General features: G+C 37.1%; 1 protein-coding gene across 13 annotated transcripts in view; it reads left to right on the top strand.

Annotated features, from left to right (window-relative positions):
* Positions 1 to 13,705, top strand: part of Ppip5k2 (diphosphoinositol pentakisphosphate kinase 2) — a 67,584-nt gene extending 53,879 nt beyond the window's left edge. For 4 of the 13 annotated variants that reach the window (XM_045133065.1, XM_045133073.1, XM_045133068.1 and 1 more), the window contains 6 exons: positions 143 to 209; positions 2,718 to 2,837; positions 3,687 to 3,749; positions 7,366 to 7,506; positions 10,250 to 10,375; positions 12,062 to 13,705. In XM_045133065.1, coding sequence (XP_044989000.1) covers positions 143 to 209; positions 2,718 to 2,837; positions 3,687 to 3,749; positions 7,366 to 7,506; positions 10,250 to 10,375; positions 12,062 to 12,174 — 630 coding nt within the window. In that variant the 3' untranslated portion in view covers positions 12,175 to 13,705. The remainder of the gene's footprint in view (positions 1 to 142; positions 210 to 2,717; positions 2,838 to 3,686; positions 3,750 to 7,365; positions 7,507 to 10,249; positions 10,376 to 12,061) is intronic. The other 9 variants (XM_045133071.1, XM_045133067.1, XM_045133070.1 and 6 more) reach the window with 6 other exon arrangements.
* The last annotated feature ends 6,918 nt before the right edge of the window (positions 13,706 to 20,623 follow it).

Below are 20,623 nucleotides of genomic sequence, written 5' to 3'. Positions count from 1 at the left end.
TCTTTCATGTTTTGTGTATTTCTACTAATATTTATCATACAGCTTATTAACCTTTGTCTGTCTTGAGCAGGCTGCATAAGAAGTGTGGATTTTTAAATTTATTTTTCTGCTTTATTTCACTCATTTTGCTTTTCTCATGCAGGTTGTATCTGAAAATTATGTTCGAACACCAAGAAACCTTGTGGAACAGAAGCAGAACCCAACTGTAGGTATGTGGTATAGAGGGGACTGTATCCCATACCTTGTCAAATTCACTATTAGACACATGTGCAAAACTCCTCCATGGTAAAAGCATGACCAAATGCTATGCTTTAGTTTGTATTGTGTGCACTAATTCAGAAATATTGAGGGTTGCAACTCAAAGTATAAAATAAACTGTTCAAAATATAAGAACCAGCATTTACTTTTGTTGTATAACCCTTTGAATGCCTACTGTGGTGGCCACTTAGTACACTTACCAATGAAGCTCCATTTTATTTTCTTGTTTATTTGTAATTGTTGTTTTTGTTGAAATAGGGTTTCACAATAGCTAAGGCTGGCTTTGAACTCAGGATGACCCTCCTGCCTTACCCTCCAAGTATTGGAATTATAGGCGTGAGTATCTATGCCTAGCTTGCCAGTGCTGGTTTTTAACCTTATCTGTTTGTAAGAAAACTTCATTTTCCTGATTGGCAATTAGGTAAGGATGCTATTCCACACAGAAAAGAACTTGTGATTTTTTTCCTGTTTTTTTAATCCATACATTTGTTGCTGAATACCTAAACTCATTCCAAAATAGACATCAGTATGTCAGTATTTCTGTAGTACACTGATTTTCTTTTTTGGTATATGCCAGTAGGTCACATAGCTAGATCAGATACATATTCTCTTTGTAGATTATCATATACAAATTAAAACAAAGTAAATTATATTTCAAAAAGCTAAAGAATAGAGATTAGTTGATGCTTGCCATAGACTATAGCCAAAGATGGTGGCTTTAGCTCTAGTTAAAATAAATGGCTAAATGAACAAATAAAATCCTTTTAAGCTGGGCATGGTGGCACATGCCTTTAATCCCAGCACTTGGCAGGCAGAGGTAGGAGAATCGATGTGAGTTTGAGGCCACCCTGAAAGTACATAGTGAATTCCAGATCAGCTTGACCTAGAGTGAAATCCTACCTCAAAAAATAAGTAAATAAATAAATAATTAATTAAAATACTTTTAAGTAAAAGTGCTTTAGACCCTATCTTGGTGTATTTATTTTCCTCTTGTACAGATCTTATGGGAAAACTCAAGTAACATAATTGCTGTCAGAGCAACACTGGAAAACACTTTTCTAAGCTTACTATTTTTGAAGCCATTACTTATAAATTATGAGGCAATGGCATATTATTTTATATAAATGGTTATCTAAATAGCCTTAATTAAGGATTCCATTGTATATAGATTTCATTATATGTAAATACAGATTTCATTGTAATCTCTGCAATCTCTATGATAAAGTATTTGAGCTGTGTGAATGTCTGTATACTTGAAAATCTTTCTTTAGTTAGTAAGTGATATTGATAATTTTCAATATTCTCACAGTATCTTTATGGAAGCATATATTATCCCCTTGTATTGAACTATCATGGTATATTTGATAGAAGTCATTTACTTTTCCCCTACTGGTAAAAGTTTGTTTGGGGTATGGAGACTTGATATAAATTAAGAATCACTTTATAATGGCTATTTAAGGCCTTTATTAATAATACCTAAAAGTACTTGTTAAGTATTAGAAATTTATAGTGGATTAGGCCTGAGTGACTAAAAAGGAATTACTTGCTTACTCTAATAAATAAGTCTTTTAATATACTTTGTTTCATAAGCATATATGACAATTTTAATTCAGGAGCATCAGAAAATGAGTATTCATTTATAGGTATATATTCAAAAGTATCTGTTTAGGGGCCAAGATCTGAGCTTGGCCCCTAGTGACCACCTCAGAAGCCAGGCATGGCTGTGCACGCCTGTGACCCAGTCCTGAAGGGAACAGAGACAGGAGTATTGCTGGGTTCATTGTTCAGTCAAGCTGAAAAAAACATGGAAGCTTCAGGTTCATGGAGAGTCCATCTCCAGGAAACAATGCAAAAGAACCATGGAGCAAGACAGCTGACATTTTACTGTGGCCTCCATACAGGGCATGCACCTGAAGTCACATGTATATACATGCCATGTACATGCCACACACACGGTTAATACTTTCTAAAAAATATTTACTGAATATAACATAATTTGTGCTACAAAAAATACAGTAATGCTTTCTAAAAATATTTACTGAATATAACATAATTTGTGCTACAAAGAATGTTTGCGGGGGATGGATGGATGGCCTGCATTTGCAGCTTTATTATCAGGCTCCCTTCTTATCCAAAATTATTTTTCATGGTGTTATTTTTTTAATACTTTCAGCATGTACATGTGTAGTTATTATATTGGCATATTATTCTAAAAGATGACATCTTATCCAGTGTTAAATTTCCCCATTTCTATACGTGATGAATGGTGCTGGATACTGGAAGCATTGTAGTAAAGTTGGTATCACTAGGACATTACAAGCAGATTGTGAGCCTGTTCAAGGCACTGGCAGAGGCTGCCTGTGTGTTGGTAAGAGCCATGTTAATTGCATGCTGCATGTAATCCCAATGTGAATAGAAGAACACCCGTTGTTGTATGTATCTTCTCTAACTCCCATCAGGGTCTCACTGTGCGGGCCTATTTAGCACCTCAGTGCTCGGGGGTTCTTCAAGCGCACCTAACCTACAAGATTATGCTCGTACTCATCGTAAAAAGCTGACTGCTTCCGGCTGCATAGATGGTATGTGCACATGTGCACACACACTTTCTTACATACACTCATACACAGCCAGGAGCACTGTTTCTCAAAAACAAGTCTCAGTGCATAACAGACTGATTCAAGTGGCATCCTCGCACCCTTTTCCAAAATGACCATCTTGCTCTCTGTTCCCCACATCTTGGATGCTGCTTCATCAAATGATTGACTTGTTGTCCGTGTATAGTAATATAATAAGTGCTTTGTTAAAATGGACTGTTTACATCAAGCATATTCTTTTAGATAATTGAGAATCCATAGTATAGAAATAAATTTCTTTTCATTTTTTAAAACTTGTTCATGGTAAACCCTCATTTTATTTATTAGCAATGACAAACTAACATAAAATAAATGGAATGTTTTTAGTAGAAGAAATATTGCGAGTACTTTTACTTTCGGATCCCTCACTGAAGGAGGTCCTCAACACTTGAGTTAAGATAACCCAGTTTGAGCATCTTGATACTGAGAACGCTTTTGAGACCATGGAAACAAGGCCCTTTTGGGAATCAGAGGGCTATTAGCTCTGTCATGATCAGTGGTATTTACAATTTTTGCTCTTATAACCACAAACTTACTTTAGTCAGTAAAACAGATTTACTGGAATTGTCAGCTCATCCTGCTTTTCTTTCATTTGTGTATTTCATTAAACATTTTGCCTCTATCATTGAGCCAGTTTACTGCTTTTAACCAGTATTTGGTGTATTCCTTTCTCTCGTTGTCCCTTCTGCATGTCACGTAATTCTAACCTCCTCCTACATTTGTTTTCCCTCTTTTTTTTAAGTGTTCTTCTGGCAGCTGTTACGAATTTCAGGTACCTGTTTTTCTCTTTCTCAGACGCCACACGTGGTTCCGCTGTTAAAAGGTTTTCTATCTCATTTGCTCGACACCCAACCAATGGTACGTTTTGCTTTTATTTTAAAAGATACTCCCCTGCTTCATCCCTTTTCAATTTTTCTTTGATTTCAAAATGTGGGGTATGCAGTATCATTCATTTCTCCACTCAATTGGCATATAATTTCAACTGAATATTCATCCAAATTATTGACAATTGTCTAACTCCCTTTTTTCAACTATAATTTTATATAATAATCACTCATCAAACATTTAAATGATCACAATGATGAGTTCTAATCCTAAATTAATGCCTGGAAATTCTGATTTCCTAAATGATCAGTTTATGTAATCTTTTAAAATACAACTATAGCTCTTTAATTTGTTTTAATTCTTAGCATTAATTTTTTTTCTTTCTAATTCTTTTTCTGCTCACATGGTTGCTTTACTGAGACACTTAACTAGAAGGCAGAGCTATCCACATCAGTGAGTCACATGAGAACTAACTTTGTATATGTCTTGAGGAGCAGATGATGCAGATTTCACATGAAGCAGACCTCATCTGTTCCCAGCTCTTTGTCTAAGACAAAGCCAGGCTCAGTCTGGACTTTGTTCCCATGTGTGTGGCAATGTTTTCCTATTTTCAAGCAGCCAATTCTTGTTGGCACCTTTGCTTTTTCCTAAGATCTGGAGGGTTTCTAATAGAAGACTGGAGATGAAATACAGAAAGCCAGTTCAGTTCCACTTAAAGCTCAGCTGTACTATGGCTGACTAGCAGTCTGTTTTGTGACTATTATTGATAAATATGTTTGCTGAAGCATTTAAGCTTCTTTCTTGGAGCTTGATCATGAGTGGTAAGGCAGTATTTACTGAACTTTTGTGTTTTGAAGGTATTTTTCATTGTTTGTTTTGAGACAAGGTTGCATACTGGCATAGAACTCCTGTTACATAGCCCAGATAGGCCTCAGAGTTACCATTCTGAGCCTCTGCCTCCCAAGTGCTGGGATTACAGATCTGAAGCCACCATGCCTAGTAATTGATCATTTTGAAATACTTTAGACTCAAACATTTTCTCAGAATATTCCTGGACCTTTGCTTTTATTTGTAATGAAAATACTTTGGTCCTTGGACCCTTTCTTTCTTTATTTTTACTTTTTGTTTACTTATTTATTTACTTTTTTGGTTTTTCAAGGTATAGCCTTGCCTTACCTCAGGCTGACCTGGAATTCACTATGTAGTAGTATCAGGGTGGCCTCAGACTCACAGTAATCCCCCTACCTGTGCCTCCTGGGATTAAAAGTGTGTGCCACCACATGTGGCTCTTTCTTTATTTTAGAAATAATATTTTGAAAAGCTCAAAGTTATATGAAGCTTAAGGATTCACATACATGTATGTTTTTCTTTTTTGGACCTTTTAACAGTATATCTAGACAACAGTCCTGTACCACTGTTAAAGGTAACTAAGAAGATCTTAAGCAAAAATTTAACCATAAAGCTTTACAGGGTTTTCTTTTGCTGTTACTGTTTAACGCTACATTTGAAGAAGACCTTATTTTATACAGCTGCAACTACCAAAGAAACCACAATCATAAAACCTTTTAGAAGAAAAACAGAAGTCACAAGGAAAACAGAAGTAACACAATTCTAAGAAGAACTACTGCAGGTTAAAAAGTACCTGTAGCTTTTGTGCTGATTGCTTGTGTTTAAAACCAGCACTGCAGGTGTAAACTGGGAGAGCTCTGTGTTTAACTGAAGGATAATGCTGTGTTAAATTTAACAGAAAATAGAATTATTTTACATTCCTTTGGTTTGGCCTTTTCTTTTAAATGTGGTTTCTCTACACATTATACAACCATAATGTATATAAAATATGTTCCTTTCAATTCTAGAAATATTTCTTTTTGATTTACCAGATTTCCCTTTTTCAATGTGTGTTGTCTAATCTGTCCTACAAATTGTCATTTGACTCTCACTTTATTTCCTATAATGTTCATGTTATCTCCATCTTTAACACTTACCATGGACTTACGCCTCCCTTCATCTTTAGTTCAAGAAGCATGGTGAAACAAGTATCTTCTGACAGTGCTTTACCTTATTTTCTGGGCCTCTGTGCAGAAACCTACACCTCTGTAGGTGCTGGTCCGTTTCCTCTGTGGAATTTCTAGGCTTCTGTGGTATGTTTCTATAGCTTCTAAACATGTCAGCAGGGTGGCTTATTGAATTGCTGCGCTAACCCTTTCATTGTGCAGTAAAGAAGTTTATAAAAGATAGATGAAAAACTGTAGTCTGGAGCAACTCGATCATTTCATTTACCTGTTATGAAAAATAGCAGGTAAATGAGAGAGTCATTACAAAAGACTTTTAAATATCCTGAGGGAAGGAGAAAACACATTGTTTAGTGTATCGCAAAGAAAGGATTTGCGCGTGTATGCATGAATCTCTTGTACTTAAGAGAAAAATAACAGTTGTAAAAGCTTCATTGTGGTGCCTAACTGAGATGTTTTACCTGCTGTTATGATAGTTTTTTTTTTAATTACATGTAATGTTCTGTCATGCTTTCGTTTGCATCTGAAAATCAAACATCACTTTTTTAAATCCTCTGGTTATTTTCATAGGAAGATATGATTCTCTTTTAATCAGCGTCTCCCTCTTTAACTGAGAATTCCAGCAATTCTTGGGTTAATTATTTCCTCTCAAAATTTAAGTAAATCTAGTAGCAATCAGTTTTATAAAGAGCACATCCTGATTGGAGCAGTCTATTTTGCTGTCTGAGTTTAGTTTTCACTTTTTTAACTAATCATGTTGTATTTTTATATAAAGTTAATGTAAGCATTCAAAGTATTTTCTTTGGAAGAGAATTAGTTTTAATTTTTGGTAGAATGAATATACGAACACTTGTTTTAAACAGTATATGAAAGCAATTTTAAAGGCATTCAGTTGAATAAAGCTCAAATAAATGGATAACTTTTTTGTAAGAGTAATAGCCTTTATCTTATCTTTTTTAAAAAATGATTTATGTGTTTTTGTTTCATTGATTATAGTACAAGGCTGCATAATTACTTTCTGATGTTTCGTATTCCTGTGCCAATGTTAAATAAGCATATATAGTACTGGGTATTGCTTTTTACTTGGCCTAACTGTGCTCAGTTAATGATTTCCAAAACTAGAATAATTGGTAGTAATTCTTAAAGGTAGGTGAAATATAGTTTAGAATTTAATTCCAACATAATTGAATTACTGTTGCTCTAGAATCATGCTAGTGAGAGTATTTTTGGTCTTGACACATGTAAGAGATTATTTAAATTCAATGTACAATTAACTGTGTTAATTTTTTAATAATAAGTTATCTATCGTATCCTTGTTGGATAGATCTGATTTAAAAAGATAAAACCAAAAAATTATATCTCCCCACCAGGTTTTCCTCTTTGTCATTCTGAAATTTTACCAACATGCAAGTGCAATGTATGCATGCTTACTCTATGGTTACATTCACAGCAGTGTCTGTCATTTCTTGTTTCAACTCCATACTGCATAGCATCTGGTGTCATGACTTGAGAGGTCGTGTGTGTTTGCATGAAAAGACCAAAACTTTCCAGTTCCACGCAATGGATATCTTTCTTTTGAATTGTTGACCTATAAAATACCCAACTTTACTTTTTCCTTGTTTACTGCTCTCTCCTAGGCTTTGAGTTATACTCCATGGTGCCATCTATTTGTCCTCTGGAAACTCTGCACAATGCTCTGTCTTTAAAGCAGGTGGATGACTTTCTTGCTTCCATTGCTTCTCCCTCAACAGAAGTTATAAGGAAGACCCCTGAAATGTGTATGAACATTTATCTGCACTCTTATTCACTTACTGTACAGTAGATATTATCCAAATGTAGCACAACTTATAAAATAGCAACTCAAGTTGTAATAGTAACCAGGTTTTCAGAGAAAAGGTTGTAAAGGGACATTATTAGTAATTCTTTCATGTAATATGAAATACACCACTTTTCTTGATTCTTCTACACAACCTTTTTCTAGCAAAAAGGGAAAAAGAACCAGAGTCACAACAGTATAAGTAAGTAGCATAATAGTGTCATGACCTGTTGTACATTATCTTCTAACAAACTTATAAAATAATATATAAAAGAGTCCACTTGAACTCACACATGCATACGTGCCCATCCTCTCACCACTCCTGGTAAGTAGAAAGAGCTGGGGTTTGGCTTGTTTGTTGTTTTGAAACAGGGTTTTATTGTATACCCAGGCGGACCTTGAACTCACAGCAATTGTCCTGCCTAAACCCTCCCAAAGGCTGGCATATTTAATATTTAAGATATTTAAGAAAATAGTCCGATAAGGTTATTCATGTATATGAAGAATGGGAGTTCATAGCTAAGAAAGTTCAGGAAACTACAATATCTCACCTTCCTTTGAAGTATAGTTACATTAGCATATAAATGATTGAAGTTCAGTAAAGAACACTACATGACACAGACTTCTCTTACTTGTTAGAAACTTTTATGGTAACACAGTAAACATGTTACTTTTCTGGGGAATGCCGTTTTGGGAAAAGCTTAGGACCACCTTTTAGGTGGGGTGTCAGCTAGCAGTTGTCATTCTCTGCAAGTAGCATCTCTCAGCATGTTGGAATTTCCAGTTTGGAAAGCATTAGTTTCGGAGAACATGCTCTTAGAGTTATTCTAGTCATGTCTTAGGAAACCTCAAACTTTCTTTGCATGTCATTCTTTGTGGGGGAGAAGGGGAGGGTGGGTGTAGTATGTATGTATGGTATATTTGTGTATGCAAGCGGTTATACATGCCAGATGCATGCGTGTGAGTGTGCGCACACACATGCACACCAAAGGAGCTCATGTGATGTCCTCATAGGTCTCCTGCTTTATTTCCTCGAATCAGAGTCTCTCACTGAGCCTGAAGCTTCCAGTTTTTTGTCAGATTGGCTGGCCAGCAAGCACCTGTAATTTTCTTGTCTCCACTCCCCTCAGAACTGGGATTACAGGCATGCATGGCCACACCTAGCTTTTTGCCTGGGTGCTGGGAATAGAACTTTGGTCCTCATACTTGTATAGAGTGTTCTTACCCACTGAGCTAGTTCCCTAGGCCCAGATATCATACTCTTTTATGAGGTATAGTAAATATATATTGCCAAAGAATAGAATATATTACAGTTCTTAGAATGAATGCCACTTTCATGCCTTCCTGTTTACTCTCCCCTTTGCTAGCCCCACATTGCATAATTCAAGGGCACCTTTCACAAATTATTCTCTCCAAAAAGTGCCCCAGCATTCCTGTGGGAGCAATAGATAGAGATGACTCATATGAGCTTTTGGGTTAGAAGGCATGGGAAGGCTACAAAAGCCAGATTTGTAGGATAGGAAGTTCTGACAATGTGCTTCTGAAAATCAGTGGTCAGTCATGGGCAATGTGCCTTCAGTGGTTAATACCTAATGAAAATAAATGGTACTGGCAGAGCTCAAAGCTGTCACTAACGAAAATAATGAGTCATAAAAAAATCCATAAAACGTGATGCACTACTCTCCAGTTTGCTCCCACTTTGGTTATCTTTCCCCAGAGGAATCCATTCTGAAGACTTAAATTCTCCACCTTTTCTTTCTGCACCACTCAGTCTTTCTATCTTGATGAGGAAACAAGGTAGTGAGAGCAGGAAGTAACGTAAATCCTGCTAGCTGTGTTACCAGTCTTATCTCTATAACTGCTTATTCTCTAGTATTTTATTTTTAACTTTGGCGCTTCAATAGACCAAAGTATGTGTGGATGAATCATCACTTGAGTATCAATTTGTCAGTGAGACTCTTTGATTTAAAATTAACCACTGGCTGAGAAGTGACTTGGTGGTTAGAGGCTCTTGCTGGCAAGCCTGTCAACCCAAGTTTGGACCTTTTAACACCCACCCACGTAAAACTGGATACAAAGTGCCACACGTGTTTGTAGTGTTTGTAATCCCAACAAGCCTATGGTAATGGGAAATGGAGCCAACTGAATCTGAAAGCTCCCAGACAACAAGGGCAAGAGAAACCCTATCTCAAAAGAAGATGGAAAGAGAGTAGAAACACCCTGTAGAGTCTTATGGCACAGGCCTGTAATTCTAGCTACTCAGAAACTGTAGCAGGAGAATAAAGTTCAAGGCAAGCTTATGTTACAAAATAAATTCAGAGGCAGCCTGGGAAACTTAATAAAACCCTGTTTCAACATAAAAAGTAGAAAGAAGGCTGGGCATGTGACGCACGCCTTTAATCCTAGCACTTGGGAGGCAGAGGTGGCAGGATCGCCGAGAGTTCGAGGCCACCCTGACACTACATAGTTAATTACAGGTCAGCCTGGACCAGAGTGAGACCCTACCTCGAAAAACAAAAACAAAAACAAAAAAGTAGAAAGAGGGATGGAATATAGCTTAAAGGTAGTGTTTTCGTAGCATATATGAGAACTTGAGTTTAATCCCCAGTACCCAAAAATAGCTGGGCGGGGGAAAACCTTCTATAATATTATAATAGAATTAGTAGTTAGTTATTAAAGTTTATATAATGTTTATTCTTTTTCAGCTTCTTTGACCTCCCGTGCCAGCCCAGCAATAAGAAGAAAAGTTTCTCTAAATACATATACACCTGCTAAGATCCTCCCAACCCCACCTGTTCTCTTAAAGAATACTAAAGCAAGCAGCAAACCAGGTTAGGAATGCACCTGTGGGGTTGTGGGATCTGTATGGCACTTACAGTGGTAACAGTAATTTGGTTTATACCTGGAAAATCTGTTTTTAAGTAGAGTCATAACATTTGCTAGTGTTTTCAGAATAATGATCCTAGCAGTTAAAAATCTATTAGCAAACTTATTTGCATATATTTTTGTCTATATAATTTTCCTTTCCCACTTTTTTTTCCTTCTGTTTCTTCTCTATTCTGCATCTCCTCATAAAATATATTTCATGGGTGATGGAGGGATGGCTTAGCAGTTAAGGTTCTTGCCTGCAAAGTCAAAGGTTCAGTTCTCCAGGACCCACGTAAACCAGATGTATAATGTGGCGCATGCAGCTAGAGGCCCATTTTCTTTCTTTCCCTCTCTCTCTCTCTCTCAAATACATTAATATCATTAAATATATAGTGCATGTTCTTTTCCCCAGATAGGCTCTGTCTTTTGCTTTGCTACTGAGCCTGAGGCATCATTTTATATGAATTGTTTACAGTGATGTCCAGAGATTTTGTTGACTCTCTCAGTTCTCACTCTGGTGATCTGACTACCAAATTTAACTATTTTTCCTCAGCATTTTTCTGTTACAACTTCTCATGCTGTTCAATTTTTAACTGCCAGTGATGTCTGAGATGTTCCTTGGTTTTTGTATGCTTTCCATTTCTCTACTTCTCCTAATACTTATTTAATGGTCTTTCCTTCCACTTTGCTATCCAGATAGAGATAGCCTAACCCTGTTCTGTTTTTTTTTTTTTTCTCTCTCACTCTCTTTTTTTGTTGTCGTTCCTTAGAGAATTCCATATACTGCCAGTACTTTTGTTATAAATCCATAGAAGAGGTGCTTTCATTCTTTTTCTCAGGTGTCCTTTTGGCTTAGCTTATGTCTATGATCCAGACTATTGAGACCATAGCCCTGACACTTATTAGCTATATGACCTTCTCATTCTTAGTCTCACAGTCATAAACCAGAGTAATAGGCCTTTGTAAAGCTGTTGGAGCTGAATGGAATAACACATTGCACCTATTTGTTGAACGACAATTTCACTCTGGCCAGACTCTTAACTTTTGCCCAGATATTTTCTTAGCTCTCATGCCATTTTACTCCCTGAATTCAACCCCTCTCACTGATTATATATTCATATGATTATCCAAACAAGAAATTCGGTGATATACTTTATGGTTGTTTTGCTGAAGCTGGTTATAGCTCTACCAGATGCTCATACCTTATCAAAGTCTTAATTAATTTGAACCTTATACAATCTAACCAGGTTATGAAGTTATAGTGCTTAAATTACTGATAACATAAATGTTACTTTTGGTGTACTTTTTGGCTTAATGGATGCAGGCACTTGCCTGCAAAGCCAAAGGACCCAGGTTCAATTCCCCAGGACCCGTGTAAACCAGATGCACAAGGTGGTGCATGCATCTGGAGTTCGTTTGCAGTGGCTGGAGACTGTGGCATACCCATTCTCTCCCTCCCCTCCCCCTTTCTGCCTTTCTCTCAAATAAATAACTTTTTTAAAAAAAATTAAAGAGAAAAGGCTAAAAAATACTACATTAAATTTACAGTGCTGCAGATAGAAGAATTATTTTGTCACTTCACAGTGTATTTTGAACTTGGATGGCTCTTACAAATCTAAGCAGTCATTTTTCTTTCTTTTTTTGTATAGGTACTGGTGGACCTTCTAGTGCAGCTGATCCTAATACAGCTTCTCGGAAAAAGAACGTAACTATCAAAGCTGAACTTCCTGAACACAAAAAAAGCACTGGGAAAAAGAAATGAAATGTTAGCAGAAACTGGAATGCCTTATATTTAGAAAAGGCACTTGTTCATAGAAAAAGATATGTAATAAATACTGAAACTTGTCACAACAAGTAATTCCTATTTTTCCTTATACATCTCTGTATTATTTTAAAAACATGTTTAAGTCTAAAGGAATCTGTTTATGTGCAGACAAAAAACATTGTCATGATCTGTAAATGTTTAAAATGATGTCTGTCAGCATTATGTGAATAACAGAATTTGTGGCAAATGCTTATCATTGTTAATGTGATGTTTACTGTGTGCCTATGGTAAAGAAAAAAGCAAAAGCTCAGCTGGCCTGTACCAAAGTACTGTCTTATCAGGTACACACTTGGTTCTCATAAGATTGCATCATAGCTGTAGGGTAATGTAATTTGACATTCATGTTGAAGTCTTTTTTAAAATGTATTTCCAAAGAGATCTCATTGACCATTTTCATCAAGATTTTTTATTGTTATTATAACATTCTGCAATATTTATTAACTGGCGTGACACATGGTTTTTTTTTTCAATATGTACTTTGAATTTTTATTACAAATTATTTTAAACATTACAAATACAGTTAGGGGAAACAGTACTTTTATGTAAATAAATTTACATATTAGTTTGTAGAAAAATATTTTCTTTATATATTTCTTTACCAGGTGCTTTGTTTATCAAGAAAATTTTGCTTTATAAATGAACAAGAAAGATACCTTTAGAGTTTTTCTAAGAGAAATGGCTGTGATGTCTATAAATCAAACATTTAATTTTCAGTTTTTGAGACCTAAGGAACTCAGACGAGAGATGGAAACTGTCAGTGTAGAACTGAATTGTATTAAGTTAGTTAAGTGTCATGTAGCGTCTGCTTCTACCTCCTGTTCTACGTTCCATGTATCTGTCGTTGCCACTGAGAAGGCTTTCAGAATGAGCATTTCAGACAAATGCTGTTTACAAATGATTTCGCTTGAAAGAAGAATTGTGATCATTGGTTTTTAATTTCATCTGTGGGATGAAAAAAATATATATGTATATATTATTCTTGGTGCTTTTTTCCCTAGATGCACAAATAATTGTGAACCATTTGAAATGACTTAAAACCAAACAGTGCAGCCTGCTACAAATGTCATGCATCGGAAGTTTCAGAAATTAGTAAAGCTTTAGCTTCAAACTTATATTAAGAATTACTGGATCCTTAATATATGAATGCAATTATTATAAATTTTCAAAAGAGACTTCTGACCATAAATCCTATTAACTGGATTTTAGGAAATAGGCATATTACATATTAGTTGTTTTAAAAGGGATCAGAAGCAACTTCAAAAATAAATACACGTAAAATTAGATACACTTGAATAAGCTTATATATGTCACATGAATGTAATTATATGGTGATATATCTTGTAAACACTTGAATGTATGTACGTTTTCTGTATGTGAATGTGGTTGGTTAATGTACTCATTATGGGGGTAAGGAAATGACAACTTTTGTAAGTGTAACTGAATTAAAAATGCCTTCTTTCTAAAATCAGACAGTGACAAATATACTGTTTTATTTCTGTTCTTTATATATAGTCTTTTTGATTTAAAACAAGAAAGATTAAGGAAATATTTAATATTAAATAATACTAGATATTAAATATAATTTATTGGCAAACACATAACAATATTGCTTTTCATACTATAAAGTTTGCTATAACTTACTTTTTCCAGTATTACATAACTGTAACTTCACCATTATCACCAAACTCAGTAATAATGCTTTGTAGGTTAACTTAGAATCATTTTACAAAACACTGAAAAGTATATTATATAAGAGCAAAATATTGTAGTTATCACTTTGTGTAGAAGTTTAGCAAAATATCTGTTTCTTGTTGGACTCTGTTCCCCAGGAAGGGCTAAAGGAGGGGTTTGGGTCAGGGTGTTAAATGCTAAAGATATTTCTTCCTTCATCCCAATCCTATTTTTCCATATACAAACCTGAGTAATTGTTATCACCCTGAGATGTTACATTTCATAATTTCTTATTCATCCCCTATACCTTTAAGAACCCTGCATCTCAAACCTAACTTTACCCGTGAAGGGCTAGTATTGGGGGTGGGGGTTATAACTCAGTTGGCAGAGTCCTTCCATAGCATTCGGATTCTGGTTTAAATTCCCAGTGCCACATTAAAGAAATAGAAAAGGCATGGTGGCACACACCTGCAATCCCAGCAGCTACATAGCTAGTTGGAGGCTAGAGTGGGCTACATGAGGCCCTTTCTTTAAAGCCGGGCGTGGTGCCACACACCTTTAATCCCACCACTTGGGAGGCAGAGGTAGGAGGGTTGGCATGAGTTCAAGACCACCCTGAGACTACACAGTGTTGTTCCAGGTCAGCCTAGGCTAAAGCAAAAACCTACCTCAAAAATTAATAATTAATTTAAAAAAAATGATTAGTGTTGACAGTTCTACTGGCCAGTTTTTAATGAATTATATAGCCCATTCATAACCACTTGCAAATTTGAGGGGGTACCACAGCAATCTTGTACTTTCAACAAAAGTGTGCTGTGTGTCATGTGTCATCTGAGCAGGAAACAGGCAGATAGTGACAGGTTATGTGAAAAAGCATAGGACGTTATGCTTAGCTTCTATGTAGACCACAAGTATGACAGGTGACAAAGAAATGTAAAATTCTAAGGTAACATCCAATTAAGGCTCATTAGGGGGCTGGAGAGATGGCTTAGAGGTGAAGCGCTTGCCTGCGAAGCATAAGGACCCCGGTTCTAGTCTTGACTCCCCAGGACCCACAATAGCCAGATGCACAAGGGGTCGCGCGCGTCTGGAGTTTGTTTGCAGTGGCTGGAAGCCCTGGTGCACCCATTCTCTCCCTCTCTCTCTCTCTCTCTCTCTCTCTGCCACTTTCTCTCTGTCACTCTCAAATAAATAAAAATTTAAAAATCTCTGCTAACTTAAAACAATAAAATAAAGCTCATTAGCTGAGAAGAAAGTCTCTTTCGATAGAACCATCCAGATTTCTTTCCAGGTCCCCTTGACGCTGACCCACATGTCCACTATTCATCTGCTTCATCCCAATATAAGACAAGATGTCACATGTTTTTGTCAGAAGTTCTCAGTCTTTCATATGAGCTTATCAGAGTTTGTTTTACATGTGTTTATTAAATTTACATCATTTTACTCTTGCTCTATTACCTGAACAGTATAGTGTGCCTGTGTTCTTATTTCACTGGGGGTGGAATTGCTTCTGTCAGAGTAGCCCAGCAGTTACAGAGCCTCTTTCTGATTATAGTGCTGTCACACATGGTGGGATTCCTGCCCCTGGGGACATAATTCTCGTTTTTACAGGATCCTGAATACAAAATGGTGTCATGTAAAGATTTATTTATGTGGTATATTTATAGTAATATTTGTGGAAGATCCAGTTTATATATTCAGAGAACAGGACAAAATGTAAGATATATTTTTATTGTATACTATATAATTTATATGACCTTAAGTTCCTTTCTTAAATATTGACTTTTTTTCATAAATTGCCACTTTGACCTATGTACTTTATTATGGATCCAGATAGGTGAATTATAAGTTTCCCTTTAGGGATTTCTGTTCATCTCTCTTTATCTGTGGAGTTCTGTTTCCAGGTGCATATAAATTATTCATGACTTAGGTTTACCTCATTTTTATTAGTATAAAAATTTCCCTCATTAGATGCTTTGTCTCTTACAGTTTAATTAGTCATATATTAAGATTTTGACCTGTTTCATTTTGGATTTTATTTATCTTTTTATTACTTTTATATTTCATTTTAGTACAGTTTGCAATGGGTTTTGCTTTATGGTTAATTTAAGATCCATTTAAGAGATATAGATATATCTGTAATATATCTTTGCTTTGGGGGGATTCTTTTTTATTTTATTCAAATTTTCATCATTCTAAAACTACTTTTCATTGCAAATAATGAAATGCAAATTAAAATGGGTTTAAACCATAAGAATTATTATATATTTCTAAAGGTCTAAAGGTATGGTTGGATCAAACTACACAGTTCCATCTTTCAGAATGTCATCAAGGACCTAAGTTTTTTCTCTTCCTCTTCCTCCCTCACTGCCTGCCTACCCTGCAGCATAGTATAAACTTTGTCCCAAAGTTACTTTTCCTCATGTTCATAAGATGGCTATCAATGGCAATTAGGGTTACATATTTCCTTGTTCATGACCAGCCCACGCAACAAAAATGGGCAGCAATTCTTCCCCAACTGTGAAATTAATTTATATCAGAACAGTTGGATTGCTTAGTGGGCCATCTGTCCACCCCTGGATGAACAGCATTCCTGACCTTGGAGCCAATGACCAGGTCTGCTCACCTGAAGCCCCAGCACTGCTGGTAAAATATGTGTCAAGCTAAGGTGCTGAGTCGCCACTTACAACCATAAGTCAAATGTTTCTTTCACATTCTCTGGTCATACACGCAGAAGACCCAAAGGGAAAGTACTTGGGCTCCTCCTGTACCACTGGGCCCCACCCTTAGGTAAGCAGGGGACACAGGTCAGTAAGGCAGCATGTCATGCAGGCAGGCGGAAGCTGATTCACTGAGCAAATTCCTTCCATTTTATGGTCCATGGTGGGAAGGAGTGGAAGAGAAGTGTCTCTGGAGAAGAGGCCTGGGCTGGGATACAGCTAGGCCTACGGACTCACCCACTCTGCCTCTGACAACAACTCTGCACAGGCTGCTGGCATTTGGCCTCAGCTTTGCCCCTTCAAGCCTAACAGGCAGAGACCAACTCCCTATGGTTGTTCATGAAAGAACACCCATGGGATGGGGAAAAGAACCGTCTCCTCACCCTTGCCTCTATTCTGCATACCAGCAGCACCCTTAAATTTGCTCCAATCACAGCTATGTCTACAGGTCATCAATTTTCCCTTGGAGGACAGAACTACTACTTCAAAATAGTGGCTGTGAAGTACACCAAGTGCAAGGGAGAGAGGGACATATGCCCACAACCGGTATTTGATAGGAAGAGGGAAGAGATAATGGCAAACTATCCACCACGCTTAACCCAGTTGCTGCAGTGTGCTTGTTTGGTACTCAGTAGTTCCTTAAGTGCAACGTTAAGATACCTATGTACCTTAGATGCTGTCTGCTACCTCTGCAATAAGCAGCATCCATTGGACACACTTGGACTTCTACAGTTTTAGCTGATGGTTTTCCCCTTGCTTTGTCTGGTGTTCACCTCTGAATATCTGCTAGCTTATCCTCTGAAATGCTGCTTTGAGCACTTAATTAATCTGGATGGTGAAGTCATTCCACCTTTACTCCTCTCTGCTTGTTTTCTCTTGAATTTCTTACAACATGACTTTCTTCTATGGCTGGATTTATTTTTTCCATTTTCATTTCTTTTCTCAACTTTTATTTTCTTTTGTGCTTTTGCCATGGTGTTGCTTCGCATCTACATCTGCATTCTACTCATTTTCTTGTATCCTTTTAGGTGTAACATTAAGTTTGGTGACAAGTTTCATGTGCTCAGTGGATTTTTTTTTTCTGTCCAGGTTGGTTTTATCTGCCATCTCTCCTATACCTCTTCTTGCAGTATTTTTGTGTGAACACTGCAACTCCTTTTCTAATGTAACATCATTAAGAGATGTAGGTTTCATTCTGAGTTGTCTTCTTGATATGAGTTCTTATGCCAAGGTGAAACCGCACATGGGGCGGATGCAGTCTTCCCTGGGTTAGGTAAAGCTGCTTTGACACGACTGTGGATCTGAGAATTAAAATTTGAGTCTCACTCTTTTCTCAGACAAAAGAGTCACAACTGCTCCTCAGCTGGGCCTCTCTCTGCCTCTGCCTCCTCTACAGGGATATGTAGCAAATAATATAATAGTGTGTAGTCAATAAGGTGACAGGAATCCCATAAGATTGTACTGCAGCTGACGAATTCCTACCATCTGGTGATGCATTACAAGGTGTTACATGGTTTTGACGGGTTTGGTATAAACCTGTTGATCTGCCAGTCCAAAGGAAAGGAGGAAGTGACAACACAGTCTTCCAGACACAAAGTAGCTTTGACATTCATGACCTCACAGTGGCTGACACTACCTACACAAGACACGCATAACAGAAGGGGGAAAATGGTGACATCAAAAAGTGGAGAGACTAGTTGGAAAGAAGAGATTCAGTGGTAGGGGATTTGGGAGGTGGGAAAGGATTATGATCATGGTATATTATCTATATTCATGAAAGGTGTCAAAAAGGTTTTGTAAAAAGACAGTGCATACCTACCAAGGCTTGGAATTTTGTGAAAGGGGGCAGAAAGAATATAAAGCCACAGAGTGGGAGGGACTATCCAGAGGCATTGCCCCACTTCCACAATGACTGCTGCTCTCACCACTATATGGTGAATTCCCATGACGAGGGCCCTCAGAGGAGGGGGGGCAGGGAGGAGAGAAATGATGGTACCAACATACGATGTGTCCATACAAAGTTTCTACTTATTAAAAAAAAAAGACAATGAACTACTAAATTTGCCACTCATCTCATTTCTTTGTTTAAGACAAGCAACTAATCTTCCCCACCCTTCATGGTCTGCCCTGTTTGGGAGGCTACAGTCTAGTCACTGATGTCTCAAGATGAAAGCATCCTCAGCTTCCTCTTTGACCTTCACTGCATTTAACAGCCTATCTCACCATGACTGAGGCCAAAGTTGCTTTTAATTTTGTTTAAGATGGTTTGTCTTTCTGTTTCCATATTGAAGAAAATTATTAATTAAAAACTCATTTCCAAGTGGGTAATTTTTGCACATAGCAATTATATTTTTAATGAAATTAATGGTGGCCCTGCTGCTGACCAAATAAAATGGCACTTAGTAAACAACAGTGAAGAACAAATGTCAGATACGATTTGTATTCTTTTGTTGTAATAGAGTTGTATATTGTCCAAATGTCAACCAGGGCTCTGATTTCAGTGGCATTTCAGCATTTTTACAGCCAAGGATGCTCTAGATAGCTGCTGAAACTATTATGAATGCTTGTGTTTCCAAGGGAACAGTCTGCCTAGTAACAATCTAATAGTTACTCTTTCCCCCACCCTCAGGAGATCAAGGTTATTCTAGCATCTTCCCCTTTAAAAAAAAAAAAAAAATCCTTCAAATCAGATAATCCTGTCCTTTTCAAAGCCATGTTTTTTTGTGTTGTTTCGTTTTCTTTTTAAGCAAAACAACATATTCTGCTCCAGAAACTACTTAAAAAGATATACCTGGGCATGTGCTCCCACTTAGGCACCTCCCATTGAATCCAGTGTGGCTGACACTACTGCGATGATGGAGCACAGTGCAGAGGCCCATTTGAAAGCCTTATGCAGGAGTGCACTGTGTTGATGTGGACCGCAGACTTGCGTTGCCACGCTGTGTATACTGCTTTGTGAGGACTCAGCACTTGGAAGGATTTTTTTTTAATAATAAAAAGGGAATGTACCTTAAGAAAAGTGCTTTCTGCTTTTAAGAGCCAATTTTCTTAAGCAAGTCAATGCTAAGTAGAAAGATGAATGGGAAAAAAAGTTGGTGAATAGGTTGATGGGTAGATAGACAGAAAAAGAATGAGAAAAAAAGAAAATGAGTGATGGGTGAGGCACAGTGAGAACAGATTTCATTATTAGGGTGCCAATAAGCATCACTGATACTGGAAGAAATTGGAAGGCTTCTTCCATACCATGGAAAATCTAATCTGTCCTATAAACACCCATGCTAAAAAGTAATGATATAAAGTGAGACTTGGGGATCTCTAGTGTCACCATCAGAATTTTTTAATTTTCATTACTGATCATCCAGAAATATTTGCAGTCCCATTGCCATACACACATCTCGGGGGGCATGCATGGAAAAGCCACAGAGAATGAACCAGCTATCTACACTGGTACCATGATTGGCACAAAGGAAAAAGAAAGTCAGCTCCATCTGGGCAAGTGGAATTCATAAAAAATGAAAACTTAAGATTTTGGAACTCACAGAAACCCCCAAATCATGTCAGAAGACCTATACGAAATGGTAAATGTACAGCTTGGAATCATGTACCTGAAATTCTACTGCGTGCATTTTCCACAGTCTTAGCATCAGATTAAATCAATGGACACTATTGGCAAAGAAATGCATGGCATACAAATACTAATGTTTTTTTTTTAAAAAAATTTATTTATTTATTTGAGAGCAACAGACACAGAGAGAAAGACAGATAGAGGGAGAGAGAGAGAATGGGCGCGCCAGGGCTTCCAGCCTCTGTAAACGAACTCCAGATGCGTGCGCCCCCTTGTGCATCTGGCTAACGTGGGACCTGGGGAACCGAGCCTCGAACCAGGGTCCTTAGGCTTCACAGGCAAGCGCTTAACCGCTAAGCCATCTCTCCAGCCCCACAAATACTAATTTTAAACTGCTTTATTATGATGATTTCTCTATAATCTTTCCAAA

The sequence above is a fragment of the Jaculus jaculus genome, chromosome 13 (genome assembly GCF_020740685.1).
Source record: "Jaculus jaculus isolate mJacJac1 chromosome 13, mJacJac1.mat.Y.cur, whole genome shotgun sequence".
NCBI classification, from domain to species: domain Eukaryota; kingdom Metazoa; phylum Chordata; class Mammalia; order Rodentia; family Dipodidae; genus Jaculus; species Jaculus jaculus.
This window is presented reverse-complemented; position numbering and strand designations above follow the sequence as displayed.